Raw genomic sequence first — 15,619 nt, forward strand, 5'->3', positions numbered from 1 at the left:
GCTGAAACAACTGAATTTCCCTGTGGGATAATTAAAGTATATCTATCTATCTATAAACTATAGCCTAGGCTACTAAGTAACGTCAAGAGTATTCAATTTGCTGTTATGAATTAATTGTATAGGCCTACTGTTATGAATTAATTGTATACTGTTTGTTGTCTTTCTTAATGGGGTTTTGTAATGTCGGGACAATTTATCTTAGGGTAGCTTATGTTTAAACCATAAATTAGATTATATACGTTGGAGAGAGATGCCGTTGGAGACGCGGCGTGCGCTGAGAACGCAATTTAAAAGTGAAAAATACTTAGCGAACGGCGTATTGCCTATCTACCAACATTATATGGGGGAACGGGAACGTATTGTTTTTTGTCTTATTGTAGGGCTTGATCTGACTTTATCCCGTGCCTCCGTTTGTGTGTACATGTTGGTTGTCGACAGGTAATTAGGCTTGTTATGTATTGTTCTTTTATTTTTCTTCTGAGAGGATGTAAATGCTGAGTAAGGCAGGGCTTGATCTGACTTTATCCCGTGCCTCCCTGTTTGTGTGTACATGTTGGTTGACGACAGGAGCTGCAAACCCCTTAAATAAAAAAGCAGTTAACGCATTGGTGTGAGCGTCTACGTCCTTTGTGGAGGAGTTGGAGAGATCCGCTACACTTACAGTGACATCCTGTGGTGAAATACTGTAACCGTGCCTGATCCGATCGGGAATACTGAGCATGCACGGATATGACCATACGTCACCAATGCCCTTGGACATGACTCGAAATGTAGCCTATCCTATGAGCCTATCAGTATATGTTTGATTCCATATTTACCCGTCGCCATTTTTAGAGTGGAGGACGAGTAGTTTCATAGGGGGCGCACGAGAGAAATCGGGACAGTTATTATCCGTTTTGGGTAGCAACACTGATTTTCTGAGGCGAAATCACAAGAACTCTTAGGGTGCATTGCCATACTGTTTTTTAGTTATTCCAAACACCGGGCCGTTATTTAGGCTAATTAGGATTTCAATACCAGCGGCCTTTACACATAACTGTGTTCATAAGGACGTCCTCAGTTCCACTTGATTTGTCACTGCATCTCAGAATAGGATTAGATTCGAGAGGAGGGGCTAGGAGTGCTACACTACTCCTATTTCCCTCCGATCTGTTTGACGCTAGCTATGCACAACTAGGAAATGCGCAAGTTTCGCGATGCGCCATTGCGCGGATGCGCGCATTTAAGATGTGGATAGTAGCAAAATGTGTTCTGGCCTTTGAGGAAGACATCCGCTGTCATCATCTCTAACCTCTTTGAACCGAAGTTAACCCTGTAAGGATGCCGCCGCAGAGAGTGTTCGCTCTGCCGAGGCAACAGTCACTTCTTCTTCCAGCGGTCCTCAATCCGTTTGTCCTAGAACAGAAAATAACCAAGGCCGAAAAAATTAAAGTGAGTATCACTTCAATTCAATGCAGAACTGCCATGTTATTCGCTCTAACCAGAAGGTTGATAATGAATTGCCCTCTGTTAACTACTGCTGACGTTGCCCATAGCCATCGACCTAATCTGATCCTGTAATACTCACTCGTTTTGAAACAGTAACAATGAACTCAACTGTGCAACCTCTCTAAATCCCTCTACGGGTTTGGATTTAGTGAAAGGAAAGTGGTTTTTTTTATCGAGCAGCAGCTGCTCTAGTAGTACGTTCATTAGTGTGAATGGCTATGGAGGGAGAGGCTTCAGACCATATGGGAATGTAAAGTAGCCCAACCATGTGAGTGGTGTTTGGTGGGTTTGCTCTGCTCTGCCTAAAACCACTGTGTTTTCTCTCTTTAGTGTGCACTCCTGGGGCTGGTGCTGCTGCCACTTCGGTCTGTCTGGCTGATCTTGGTGTGCCTGGTAACATGGCCTTTGGCTACTCTAGTCACTTTCAGAATGCCCCTCAAAGGAGCAGTAGAGCCCATGAAAGGATGGAGAAGGTAAACATTGAGTACTCTTACTAACACAGATACTATAAATAGATCGATAAATACCGATAATTCAAGATACTCTTGAATTTCCCCTTGGGGATCAAAGGGGATATCTATCTATCTATCTATCTATCTATCTACTATCAGGCAACCTGAGACTACCAACTGTCCTTGCCTGCAGATTGACTGATTATACTGAATGAATCATTCATTCACTGGATTCAAATTTGTGATTCACGAGTAGTCAATTTGTTTTTCAGTGATAAAATGTCAGTCTTAGCTGAAACAGAAAAGTGGAGAGAGATAAGATTCACAGATGGGCTGATGAACCACAAGTTATAAAGCATAACGTGTTTCCTCCACAGCATGCCATCAGTCCTTATTGTTAAATGTGATGAGGAAGGAAATTAACTGCTACTCACTCACACACCTAAGGATATCTTATCAACTAATGCGGCAACACCCAAAATGAGCTCAGCAACACACAAAGTAATGATAAAGCTGTCCCACATGATCTCAGTAGTGTAAATAAGGAACACCACACCCAGAGTCAGGAGAAATGTCATTGTATGGCCACCTTACACCAAACAACTTTGACAGGATTTGGGATAGATTCTTGAAAGATTGTAGTCTTTTAACTAATGCCCCCCTTTCAAACTTTACTCGAAAGACTCCAATCTTTCAAGAATCTTTCCCAAATCTTGTCAAAGTTGTTTGGTGTAAGGAGGCCATTAGCCGTAGAAGTTCTTCAGGTGGTTTTATGACCTTTGACTGTGAGCACTCACTCACTCCGCAGGTTTGTGTGCCGGACGGTGATAGCCGCTCTGGGCCGGATGTACTTCTTCGGCCTGGGCTTTCGGTGGGTGGTGAAAGGCAAACAGGCAGATAGCGGCGAGGCGCCCATCTTGGCCGTTGCACCACACTCCAGCTTCTTCGACGCCATTGTGTGCATCATCGCTGGACTCCCTTGTACAATTTCCCGCTCAGAGACCCTGTCCACGCCAATATTTGGCAGTGAGTTGGAGCTGGATTGGTTTTGTGTTATAGTTTGAGGAGAAATATGGCGTGTTTAGGAGGAATGTTGTCTGCATTCTCCATCATGGAAGGCAGGTTGAGTCAGTGGGTTCATAAAAGCTGTGAGGTATTTCACAACATGACCGTTGAGCTGCTTACTTGTGTAAAGTATTTGAACCGGTTTCTCATAGTAAGGATGTTTTTTTCAGTCATTTTGACTGAGCCATTAAAAAGTGTGTGTGTGTGTGTGTGTTTGTGTGCGAGAACAGGGTTTCTGCGTTGTCTGCAGCCTGTGCTGGTCTCTCGTAAAGATCCAGACTCTCGTAAGAACACCATAAAGGAGATTGAGAGCAGGTCCACGTCAGGAGGAGTCTGGCCTCAGGTCTGTGGTTTTCACATGTCTCCCCTCTTTTGTATGTTTGCGGTAGTCTGTTCCAAAGAAGATCATTCTCTCAGAAATCAGACTTGACTTCCCCAACGTAGCATTATCTCATTCTTGCTATATGTTTTGAAATGGACATTCCATAATTGTCATGCACAATATATTTTAAAAGATTGTTGGCTGCATATACTGTCCTCCAGAATTAATGCCTCCTTTCAAGGTTGGATTATTCCTTATTGTTTTCATTTGGGAGATTACCATAAATCACCAAAAGTCAACTTTACCAGGGGTGCCAATAATTCTGGAGGGCACTGTGAATACATCCAGGTCAGAACAGTTGATAAACCCCATGCCCAGAATACATAATGCATAAAAGGACCTATTGGAGCAGGCTTATAATTGGTGCAAATGTATTAAGGTGTAGGTCACCCAAATGAGATCAGGGCACACTACGTATTACTTGGTTAAGTTGCCGCCCATACAGCCAGTTGCGTTTTACTTGCAGGATATTATACACTGCAGTTTCCTTCCTCAATGGTACATTCAGCAATGATCTTATTTCTGTATACATGTGAAAGATATCTGCGTCAGGGGAAATATTTATATATTGCGATCTATAAACCCATTTTTAACATCCTGTCTGACTTCTGTAGCACAACGCCTACTCTATACTCCTACATGCTACATGCTAACACAGAATAGTTCATTTGCTAGACTGCCATTTTAAAGTGTTTTCCTTCCTCATTCTCCCATCCTGAAACTAGCTTTTTTGTACAATAACAAGTGTCTGTTTGTAGGACCACTTGATGAAATGGCTGAAGAGTTCACTAGTTTACTAGTGTTCTGTATATATGTAGCATTGTGCTGACAGATATGTTCATTTTAGGTGTTGATCTTCCCTGAGGGAACGTGTACCAATCGATCCTGTCTTATCTCATTCAAACAAGGTGGGCAGATTGTACACTTATAACTGTCTTTGAATTTACATCCATGGCTCACAGCTGTTTTGTCCATGTGCTAGTGTTGTCACGATACCAAAATTATGACTTCGATACGATACCTGCCATAAATATCACGATGCTCGATACTAAAACGATACTACGCTGAAATCCTAAGATATCTGGAGAAGAAAGGACTCATACCTCCTCCAAGTGTATGGAGTCATTTGTGTTGAATTCGGTGCACTTTTGTAGTGTGCAGGTCAATTCTGGATTCTAAACTTCTAAACTTCCTACATCATTTTTTTTTTTTTTTATAGTCAGTAAAATAGTAGGCCTACTTTGTGTGATTAAGTCCTTTATTGTTTGTTATAGTTCATTTACATTGTGTTGTGTTTTGGCAATAAAGTAGCTTTAAATAGCCAAACTAGGCTAGATCTAGGTCAGTGTTAAAATTACTGCATGCAAATCACTGAATGCTATGCAGAGGCCTAATCTTTAGGCCATCTGATGTACAGTATAGGCTACCCTAGGCCTTCCCGTGTTCATGGGATTTCTTTGACAGTTGCGAAGGGGAAAATGTGAGGATAGTCTTCTTTGCGCCCAGTGTACAAGTACGACGTTCCAACCACTCAGGTCTTCGTCAGATAGGCCTACACCAGGGATCACCAAATGGCGGACCGCGGTCCGAGTCCGGACCGTGACGTGATCCTATCCGGACCCAGACCATAATAGCCTAATTTAGATTTTCACGTAAGATTTCAAAGCTGCGCTAAATGTTTCGTTGGTTAGGATAACAGCATTTACTTCAGGAGCTTCAGGAACAATCATTTCGCTTGCTGCTACTCAGCCAGTTAAATCTGTGAATTCTGATAAAGTCGAGTCAGTGAGTAAAGTAGCCTACTATGGGGAAGAGACTGATAGCCTGAAACGAGCGAGGAGAGGAGACGGGACGAGAATCAGATGGATATCTAAGTTAACGATAAGTAAGTTATTTTCAAATCATCGATTGCTCAAAGAGGAGGAAGCTAGACAGCGAGAACAGAGCTTTATATAACGATACGGGGGCAATACCACGCAAAACTGTCACGTCCGTAACGCCAACTAGGCTAAATATGGATGTGACAGTTTTGCGCAGAATTGCCCTGGACCTCTTCTATTCTGAGACAGGCGATTTTTAAAAGCGCCAATTTGAAGCACCTCTACTAGACAAAGCATATTGAGCAAGCATAGGGTAGGCTAGGCCCATTCAACAGTGAACTGAGACCACAGAATATTTTACGATTTAAGAAGGCAATATGATTGATCCACCACAATCTAGTTAAGCCGACATGCATTCACTGCCCAACAACGTGATGTTCCTGGGTTTCCAGGATTTCGGGTCAACATAAAAAAAACTACAAAAATTAAATTAAACTTGTTGATTAATGGGTTCAAGGAACCAGCCTTGTCTCAGCTCAAATTTTATTTTAAGTTCACGTTAAGATCTTAAAAATAGCCAAGGCTACTCAGTTTTTCTCCCCAATCACTCTCATCTTGCCTTATTTCTCCTCATTTCGAATGTTGCCTTTTAGGCTACTTTATTTTATTTCACATTAAACATTAGGCCTAGGCCTACAATCTTCTTGAATTTCCCCTTGGGGATCAATAAAGTATCTATCTATCTATCTATCTATCTACAACTAGGCTCCATCCATCTATCCTAATATTATATATACACAGTGGCGATTCTAGACATTTTTAACAAGGGTGGCACTAGTGAGGCACTGATTCAAGGGTGGCATGAGGCAAAACATCCAGATAAACAGAAACAGGCTCAAGATGTGAAATTAGCACAAAAACATTGGGGAAACCAGATGCAAACACCATACTCATAAATTGAAGGACAAAAAAACACAAATACCTTACTCTCACATAAAATGTCTTTGTATTTGAATAAAATTTAATACAAACATATTAAAGTTAATTATCTAAGTTGTCTGTCACTGGGCTATGCTGTTATAAAACAAATTCCATCATGGGGACATTAAAATATAATCAATTTTATTATATTACTGTAAATGAAGATATACAAAATATACTCATCCAAGACATTTCCCCCACTCTATTGCCATCTATTGTTGTAGCTGTTACAATAATTTGACCTGCTTTTTTGTCTATTTGTTTATTTTCTCAAGAAACTTGAGGTTGGTATGAAGGAGTGTATTGTGTATGTGAGCAATTTCATCTTCCTGAATCTCAATATTATGATCACAACAAGTCTGGGCAAATTATTAATTAAATTTTCACGTGGGGTAACTTGTTGCGGGGCAACCACATAACCGGTTCCATGTGTTTGAATTGGATGACTTCCATGTGTTTGAATTGGATGACTAAAAGTTCTCAAGAAACTTATCTGCCTGAATCTCAATATTCTGATCACAACAACTCTGGTCAAATCACATCACCAAAAGTAGGTTATTGGTTTTACCAAAATAATTTGGCACTATTTTTAAACTACAAACCTATAAAGTATTTTGATACAAAATATGATGCCATTTTTTTCCAACTAAATAAAATAAAAATGACAACATACTATTTTGTATTTTACATACATGTATCAGACATACTGCCTATCCCTGGCTATTGGCTGCAGCAACTCAAGCTAGGTAGTACTGATTGTTTTGTGTTTGTTTTGTGTTTATGTTAGTTTTGATCCAATTTGACAGCTTTGCCCACCCAAAATTTCTACCAGCCCACCCAAATATAGTAGCCTAGCCTAGGTTAGAACCAGCCCTGCCCTGCATGGAGACATATTTTACGATAATAATGAAGAAAATGTTAGCAAAACTTTAGGTCTTTGTTAACGGAATCTCCCGACCCTCATTCATCTATTTGCGCAACAGCCCACATTCTGCCTTCAATCCAGCGAGACAAGTGAAATAAATGTTTTTTTTTTTTTTAAAGCTGTCATCGTCATAGGCACGATTTTTAGGCTACCTCTGTTAAGCCTACACAAAGTTGCGTATTAAGGAGTATTTCCTGATCGGGGAAACCTTTTGTTCCGCAGTTCAATTGTGAGGCCAATAAAGGCAAGTGTGTTGGCCACTTACATTTCTGACGTCTGACACTTCACACTGCTGCAAGTGCATCAAGAAAGTCCCGCTTTACACCATGTTAATGGCCAATCGTAGACTAGGATTTGGGGTGGCACCTGGGGTGGCCAATCGAATCTCAAGGGTGGCCTGTGCCACCCGGAGCCACCCCTCTTGCACCGCCCCTGTATATATATTATACATATACATATACATAGCCTAAACATTATGATGCTCCGGACCTTTGCTTGAGGAAATTTTCCGTAACTGGACCTCGCTGAAGATTAATTGAATACCCCTGGCCTACACCATTACCTGTTGCAATATATCTGTGTGCATTCCTACATTACGTCTATTTCTTTGATAATATGATTTGCTACCACGTACTGTAACAATAAGCCGCTATTATTATTAGGACTCAACACGCTTTGGTGGTATGCTGTGGGCTTTCATTAGCGGTCTACATGCCATGACAAATATTACCAGTAGTACTGACCGAACATGAAATAGATCGTTTACAAGTTATGGTAATGTTATTATGGCGTGAACATTGCGTTTTTATCACGTTAGCACCCCATGATTACAGCTCGTTATGTCTCGTCAAAATGATTAGCCTACAGCTCGTTGTCTCGTCAAAATTCATTGATGGAGGAAGGTTCGCTTTATCCCAGAGAACCATACTCGTTTCACTTAGGCTAGACTAAAACATAAGAGAAGAACTTGGCACTAACCATGTAGTCGTGTTTTCTATAGCATATTCGTTAACCTGTCGTTCTTTGAACTCTTTAAAAATGTTGGGATATGTCTGCGAGGTGTTTAGCCAAGTTCCATGCGTAGCCTACTGCTTTTAAATTATTTTGAAACATATTTTACAAACGGGCCTCTGTGTACCTGATGGCTTGCCTTCACTATTCGCGATGTATCCGAAATAGTTGCAGATTTCACTGCAGCTTTTGTTTTATCCACAAGGCCTAGAACTGTCGGCAAAGAACTATGTTGACGTTGGCTGCGCACTCACTCACTCAGAGCTGCCTGCTTGACACGCCCACTTGCCTAGATGCGTGCAAGGAGCAGTGAGAGCAGCAGTTCACACAGACACAGAACTTTATTATTTTAATAAAGTATCGATTCTAAAAACGTCTGAAATCGTATCGTTTTTTGCGTGAAGGCATCGTGATACCTTTTTAGTATCGATACACCGTGCAACACTACCATGTACCATTGGTTATGAGTTCTTTCTTTGGTGGTAGTAGTAGTAGTAGTAGTAGTAGTAGTATGCCTTCGCATAAGTGTGCTAGTTATGTATGTACTTAGCTTGCTTATTAGATGAGCTGAAAATCAAATTTCATGAGTATTCTATAGCAATATGCTAAGTATTCTTTAAGCATAATTTCATAATCTGCTTCAACACCTATCCAAACAAGCTCCCTCCAAACTTAGCAATATGTAGAGTTGTAGCCTTAGTGTCTGTTTTGTGACTGTGCAGTGTAGATGTCATAACTCAAAAACAAAGCTCCACCATACAAATTTGCCAGTTATGTGTTAGGAAGAGAGTGACCTCTCTTTTTTTAGTTCATGGTGTTTTGTGAGGGCTCCTCTCTCTCTCCCCCTCGCTCATGTGGCAGGTTTGGTTATGTGGTCAGCAGAAGTGGACAAAAGCAGAGGCACCAGGCTGTAAATAGTGTCCCAAATTGACCTCTCCCTTATGGCACCGTTATTTAGTGGACACAAACATTTGCAAGCATGTAAGCACAAGTCAGATCCCATCAGACAATTTTGTTTTCAAATGTCAGTTGCTTACTGTTTCGATGCCATCTCATCACTCAGCTTTTTTGCATTCACATTTGCATTTGTTTGGTAGATAAAGAACTCTGTCTCTCTGTGTGTCTGTTACGTTGTGCATAACTAAAGTACAACAAGAACATGTCTGTTACCTGCAAGTTGCAACCAACAGCTAGCGCTAGCAGTAATGTTAGCAACAGCACTGTACCGGTCACCGTAACGACTAGTCGACAACTATTATGAAAACCGTCAACCAGTAAAAATCAGTAGTCATGAAACCGTGTGTGTGTGTGAGAGAGAGAGAGAAAGTATAATGTGTATATGATTATTTCTTTTAATAATCATATACACTTTCTTTCCCAGGTGCCTTCATCCCTGGTGTCCCAGTACAACCTGTGATCCTCAGATACCCCAATAAACTGGTCAGTACCACCGGCTAACTTAAATACCAACCTGTTAAATTAAAAAACAAGCAATAAAGCATCTGTATTTATAGCACAGCTGTTGATAGCTGATTAATGACTGTATATATTCTCCCCAAAGGACAATGTGACTTGGACATGGCAAGGCCCAAGTTCGTATGTACTTTATTTTTTGCTTGATAGCTAAACATCTACCAAACAAACTCTTAAAATATCTATGTTACCTTGCAAAACTGTATGTTTGTGTTTGATATTCCTGTCCAAAAATACTTTTACCAAACTGTTGAACTGTTCTCAAGCTTGTTTGTGAAATACTGTTGCAAGGCTGAGGGATTAGTCCAGCATTTAGCCCTCTAGGTGCAAGAGGGGTGCAGGAAGTTGCTAAATGAAGTTCAGTATTATTAGATCTACCATGTTCTGTGTATAAAAGCAGCTCTCTGTGGGTGTGGTGAGGTGAGTGAGTGTGTGTGTGGGCATGTGTGTGAAAGAGAGAGAGAGAGAATGAGTGAGAGAGAAAAGGAGTGAGAGATGTTAGTAGAGATGGTGTTCAGTAATTGCGCGTGTGTGTTGCAGGGGAACTCTGCTTCTTCTGACTCTGTGTCAGCTCTACACAACGGTGGAGATTGAGGTTGGCCACCACATCCCCCCCACCACACACACACACACACACACACACACACACACAGAGTACCCCTACCCCCAACCCCTGCTTCTTTATTTCTGCAACTCTTGCTTTGGCACGTGGAAGTGACTGCTATACATGTCATGTGACTGGCCATGAATGTTGCAAGAGTGTTGTTCTATGGGAGGACCTCTGACATGTGTGACTTTTATTTTATAGTTCCTGCCCACTCAAATCCCCACTGAGGCTGAGAAGAAAAGCCCCTATCTTTTTGCACAGAAAGTGCGAGGAGTCATGGCCGAGTAAAGCATCATCTTTATTCCTCTTTTCTCTTGGTTCCTCTGTTACATATAACATGCACATACTTAGCACTTGCATAGTGCACAGGAATGCATGAGCTTTACATGCACATATAAAATGCACGCATAGTGTGCAAGGATGCATGTGCAATATGTCCATTAGTGCATATTGTGTATATATATATGTACTTTTGTGTGGTTCATATACTGTGGGTATCGATTTATTTTTTGAAGTGTCTTGGCTTGTTTTCGCAAAGGCAAAGGCATGCTGCTACACTTACAAACGCAGTGCAGAAAATGAACATAAAGGATGCACAAAGAGTTACCTCAGAATCTATCACCACAGATGCTCACATTGCATATAGAAAAGAATGCCTTTATGAACATTAATTAGGAATAACTTTATGAACTGCTGCAAAAACAAGCAAACGGTGCACTCATGTGCTTGTGCACCTTTGCAGAGCCCTGGGTGTCCCGGTGACGGACCACACCTTTGAGGACTGCAGGCTCATGATCTCTGCTGGGGAACTGACCCTTCCTATGGAGGCTGGCCTCGTGGAGTTCACCAAGATCAGCAGGAAGTTGGAGTAAGGCTGAACACAACCGTGGATCACAGTACACCAGCTCACTGTAGCTGTTATCCATGAGGGTTACTACATATTTGGCCAAGTCAAGATGGATCATGTAGTGAGCATATGGACATTTCAAAGCATTAATATTGCCTTTATCTCTGAGATATTTGTTCAATCAAGCCTACAAGCAAAACATTCCAACAATCTTAAAAAAATATCAATAGAGCAGTACTCACGAACAATCATTTCCGTTAATTAGGGAATGTTTGGTAGCTGTACAGGTTTCTACACAACTCAGTCTGGTCCATCAGTTGCACTAGCATCACAGCTTTTTTTCTCTTGTTCATCATTGCTGGCAATCAATCTGTGCCCAAGTTTTGTGAGCAAGATCAATAGGAGTCGCTTACTGACCTAGATCAACATGCACCATTTTTCAAATGCTTCAACAACAATATATGCTCTTCAACAGTATATTTGTAAAACTGAGGCCAATTTTAAATAAAGCTACTTTGTTAGTTAAGGTCCTGTGTTGTCCAGATCTGATGCAAGCGCTGTTGGCTCAAGATCCAGGTATCATCTGCTAATGGTGATTCATCTCATGTGATTTTCATTTGAAAGGTGTTCTTTCTCCTCTCTTGGTCTCTGATAGCCTGAAATGGGACAACATCCAGAAAGAACTTGAAAGCTTCGCCGCCATTGCCAACTCCTGCAAGGGCGGTCGCATTAAGATCGAGGAGTTTGCAAACTACCTCAAGATTCCTGTTACTCCTGTCCTCCAAGAACTGTTCAATCTCTTTGACAGGGTATGTGCATCTCTGTTTGGATGTGTTTATGAGAGAGATGGTAATTGGTTGTGTGTTTGTCTGATATCTGTTTTGTATTTTTATAATTTTTGTATACAAATATTTGTGGTTTTGATGTGTTTGTGATATATTGTTTGGTTGGTCAGTAAGTTTGCCAGATGAAAAAAAAAAAAAACCTTAATGTCTCATCCTCTTCATAAGATAAGTCACATTCTAATATTTATCGGTCTGCTTTTTGCAGGATGGGGACGGTACCATTGACTTTAGAGAGTATGTCATTGGTGTTACTGTTTTATGCCGACCTGCCAACACAGAAGAGGTTATTCAAATGGCTTTTCAGGTACAAACAGCACTGCATACATAATGTGGAAAACTACTGTCCAGTTTAGTACGTGAACCATTTCCTTGTTAGTATGCCGTATGCCTGAGGAGGTGTTGTGGTAATGAGTCAGACAGGATGTTAATGGGTTTATAGGTCTTTATTTCCGCTTGCACAGATATTGTTTACATAATAGAGAAGTTAGATCATTGCTGAATGTACAGTATCATTTATGTCACAGTAATTTTCATCTTGTTCCCTCATCAGCTCTTTGACACTGATGATGACCAAAGCATCAGTCGAGAGGAATTTGCTCATATGCTACGCTCTGCTTTGGGCGTATGTGATCTCAATGTCACCAAACTCTTCAAAGACATCGATGCAGATGGGTCTGGCCACATTACCTATTGTGAGTGCAGTTTATATTAGTACACTCAAATGAGTTGACAGTCATATTTAAATTTGCAGTGATCTCTTAATTTTGAATATGACTGTCAACTCATTTGAATGTCACTCAACAACCGTAGGATGACATATTTTTTTCCAGAGCTGTTGTATGTATATGTACAGCTCTGGGAAAAAAGTAAGAGACCACTGCACATTTTTCTGATGTCATCCTACGGTTGCTGAGTGACATTCAAATGAGTTTATGTTCATATTCAAATTTGCAGTGCTCTTTTAATTTTGAATGTCACTCAGCAACCGTAGGATAACATCAGAAAAATGTGCAGTGGTCTCTTAATATTTTCCAGAGCTGTATACACTCTGCCTCCTACTGGGTTCTCATAGTAATTCTCTGTGTCTCCGTGCAGCTGAGTTCCGGACCTTCGCCCTGACGCACCCACAATATGCCAAACTGTTTACCACCTACCTGGAGCTGCAGCGCTACCAAGCCCTCAAGGGGGAGGACCAGGACTTCCTGAGCTCTTATGCCTGCGCACGCTCAGACGACAGCCAGGAGGAGAGCACCTCCGACAAGAAAGACGATTGAAAAAGGAGTCTGCTCTGGAAAGACTTGGCCCTTCTCTAATGCACTGAACTGAACTGAACTGTACTGAACTGTCAGAACAAACTAGAGCTATGGCTGAGTTGGTATGTGAAAAGGTACCGGTCTGTTGTAAAGAAGTCAGCCAGATTTATGGAACCCCCTTTTTTAAATCTGCCTTAGGAGAAAAGGCTTTTGTGTAGAAAGATAAGCTGCCCCTTCATAAATAAGTCTAGAAAAAGGTCATCATATCTTGATCTTAACTGGGAGTTAATTCTCAAAGTAATAACTGATTTCAGCTGTTTTAGCGATCAGTGCTTTAACATGAAACTGGAACATACAAAACTCTCTATGATCAAAATAAATTTAACTTAGATAAATATAATCATGCCTTTTCTCCCCGAAGCGCTTTATTTTTATGTCTTGGGCTTTGTGTTTTTAAGACCACTTATTGTGCCAGTGTTGTAGTTCTTTTTTATCTCTTTAACATTGGTAATAATAAAATTGTTTTTTAAGACCAGTAATTGACTTCGACCCCACCGCCCAAAAGACAATTGACTTGAATCTCCTTCCAAAGCCTTTGGTTAAAACTGGCTTTGTTTTAATGATATGGGCAAGGAAACTGGCTTTGTTTTAATGATATGGGCAAGGAAACTGGCTGCCTTATAGATATTCATTTTTGTACTTTTATTGCGAAATATTCCTAAGACAAGCAGCTACCCGAAGAAAAAAAAGTCACTGGAGTTTCTTGCCCAAGAGATTACACAAGGAGTGCTGGGCTTCTTCACTTCCTCTCTCTCCGCTCAGGGACTCTGTTTCGAAAAAGTCGGCAGTAATCAAAGGTTTTGCTTTGTATCTGTTTCTATTTGCATTTCTATTTAAGAACAGTGGTGCTGAGGCAGCAGTGTATCCCTGCAGCTTTTGTAGGCTAATGCCCAGCAACTACAGAAAAAATAGGGCAATTTGTGAGCAAAAAGGCAACACCACCGACATACAAGCCTGTGTTCCAGGGGGAGGCAGGTTTCAAATTCATCTACATTGTTATTTACTTAGCCATGCAGGAGCCAATTATAAATGATTTTTGTTAACACAGCACATTTAGCTTATTTTGCAATAAAATCTTTGAATTTCCCCCCCTTGTTTGTGTGAGTGTTTTTGTCTGTGTTTGTTTGTAACACAGCATGTAAACTTTTTAATTCCTTTCCTGGAAACAAGTGATAAAGTTTGCAGTGAAATTATTTGTTGACCTCAGACTGCCCCTGAATTAGTGTGTGTGTATGTGAGTGTGTGTGCATCTGTTAAAGCAACCTCAAGGTGGCAGCAGCTCTCCATATAACACAATGCATTGTACTCCATTAACCCCAACAAGCTAGCACAAAAACATCTCTCCTCACTGTTTTCAACTGCGTTTACAAAAGATTGAGGTGTGAAGACATTGTTTTGAAGGAATGAAGTGAAGAAAAACAACAGGAATGAAATTATGTTGCCTTCAGTGTCTGTGTAAATAACAACATATGGATATCAGATCACCAACAGCTCTCCCTTACGTCAGGTCTCATGCAGCGGTTTTAGAAAGACTGCTTTCTTAAAACAAACATGTTGGAAACAACACAAGCTGTGTTGTCCCTATCTAGACACAGAGATGTGTTAAAAACAACGCAAGTTGTGTTGGTTTTCAACACATTCTAAGAGGGGTCTGGTCATTGGACCCAAACTGGTTGTGTGTGTCAAGTGGCGCCTGGAGAGTGACCACCACAGTAAGGGGCAATGCCAGAGGTCTGTCAGAGGTCTTTAGTTTTTTGAAAAATATCTAATCATTTAGGAACGATTGAGATCTGCATAAGCAGCCGTTATACACTGACCACTAAGGCTGCAATGACCATGCCATTGGTTTAAAAGAAAGGAGATGCCAGGGAAATCAATAGGGCATCAAAGGTCTTTGTTCTTGCCACATTGGGAGTGGAGGCTTGATGAAGCAAATGCACGTTCATGTTTGCCTGCCAGCGCTATTTATTGAATTGTCATTATTGACCGACACGGGATGAAATTGACATCATGGAGAAGAAGCATGTAAGCTGCATGATGAGTGTGTAGCTCTTTTCATCATCCCACGAACTGATAGAAAGAGGAGTAGCCAGCCTGTGATGTAACAGGTACTGGTGGCTGTATGATATTTCTGCCTCCAAATCAATGGTGCCCTCCCCTGTGAAGTGGCGATGTCCTCCCACTTGTGTTAAACGTGAGAAGATGAATGATGGCAGCAGGCCTGGTTAATTAAAAGCCTGGTGTTGTACAGACTGTGATTACCAGCTGTGATTTCCACGTTCAATTTGTTTTAACCTTTTCAAGCGCAAAGAGCCCATTCCATTCTAATCACAATTGATGAGGTGGCATGACATCAATTAAGTCACATTGTTGTCGCCGAGTGTGTGTGTGTGTGTGTGTGTGTGGATGT

At 41.0% G+C, this 15,619-nt stretch overlaps 1 protein-coding gene across 1 annotated transcript; it reads left to right on the forward strand.

Moving 5' to 3' along the window:
• The first annotated feature begins 841 nt into the window (after positions 1 to 841).
• On the forward strand, positions 842 to 14,295 carry lpcat2 (lysophosphatidylcholine acyltransferase 2). The gene is made up of 14 exons (XM_076286954.1): positions 842 to 1,431; positions 1,819 to 1,961; positions 2,749 to 2,966; positions 3,236 to 3,348; positions 4,235 to 4,295; positions 9,506 to 9,564; positions 9,686 to 9,720; positions 10,138 to 10,192; positions 10,406 to 10,488; positions 10,947 to 11,072; positions 11,707 to 11,860; positions 12,102 to 12,200; positions 12,447 to 12,588; positions 12,992 to 14,295. Exons 1-14 carry the CDS (start codon positions 1,321 to 1,323, stop codon positions 13,168 to 13,170), a joined length of 1,578 nt encoding a protein of 525 aa, XP_076143069.1. The 5' UTR covers positions 842 to 1,320; the 3' UTR covers positions 13,171 to 14,295.
• The last annotated feature ends 1,324 nt before the right edge of the window (positions 14,296 to 15,619 follow it).

This window comes from Alosa pseudoharengus, unplaced genomic scaffold, assembly GCF_046254945.1.
Source record: "Alosa pseudoharengus isolate Yale_2024_CS ecotype anadromous, Long Island Sound unplaced genomic scaffold, YU_APseudo_1.1 YU_APseudo_1.1_scf_16, whole genome shotgun sequence".
Taxonomy (NCBI): domain Eukaryota; kingdom Metazoa; phylum Chordata; class Actinopteri; order Clupeiformes; family Clupeidae; genus Alosa; species Alosa pseudoharengus.

Excerpts from the sequence above, each read along its gene's own strand:
- lpcat2 (XM_076286954.1), top strand. The coding sequence starts at position 1,321 with ATGCCGCCGCAGAGAGTGTTCGCTCTGCCGAGGCAACAGTCACTTCTT. Across the intron at positions 9,721-10,137 it reads ACATGGCAAGGCCCAAGTTC|GGGAACTCTGCTTCTTCTGA; the intron begins GTATGTACTTTA and ends TGTGTGTTGCAG. Across the intron at positions 10,489-10,946 it reads GTGCGAGGAGTCATGGCCGA|AGCCCTGGGTGTCCCGGTGA; the intron begins GTAAAGCATCAT and ends GCACCTTTGCAG.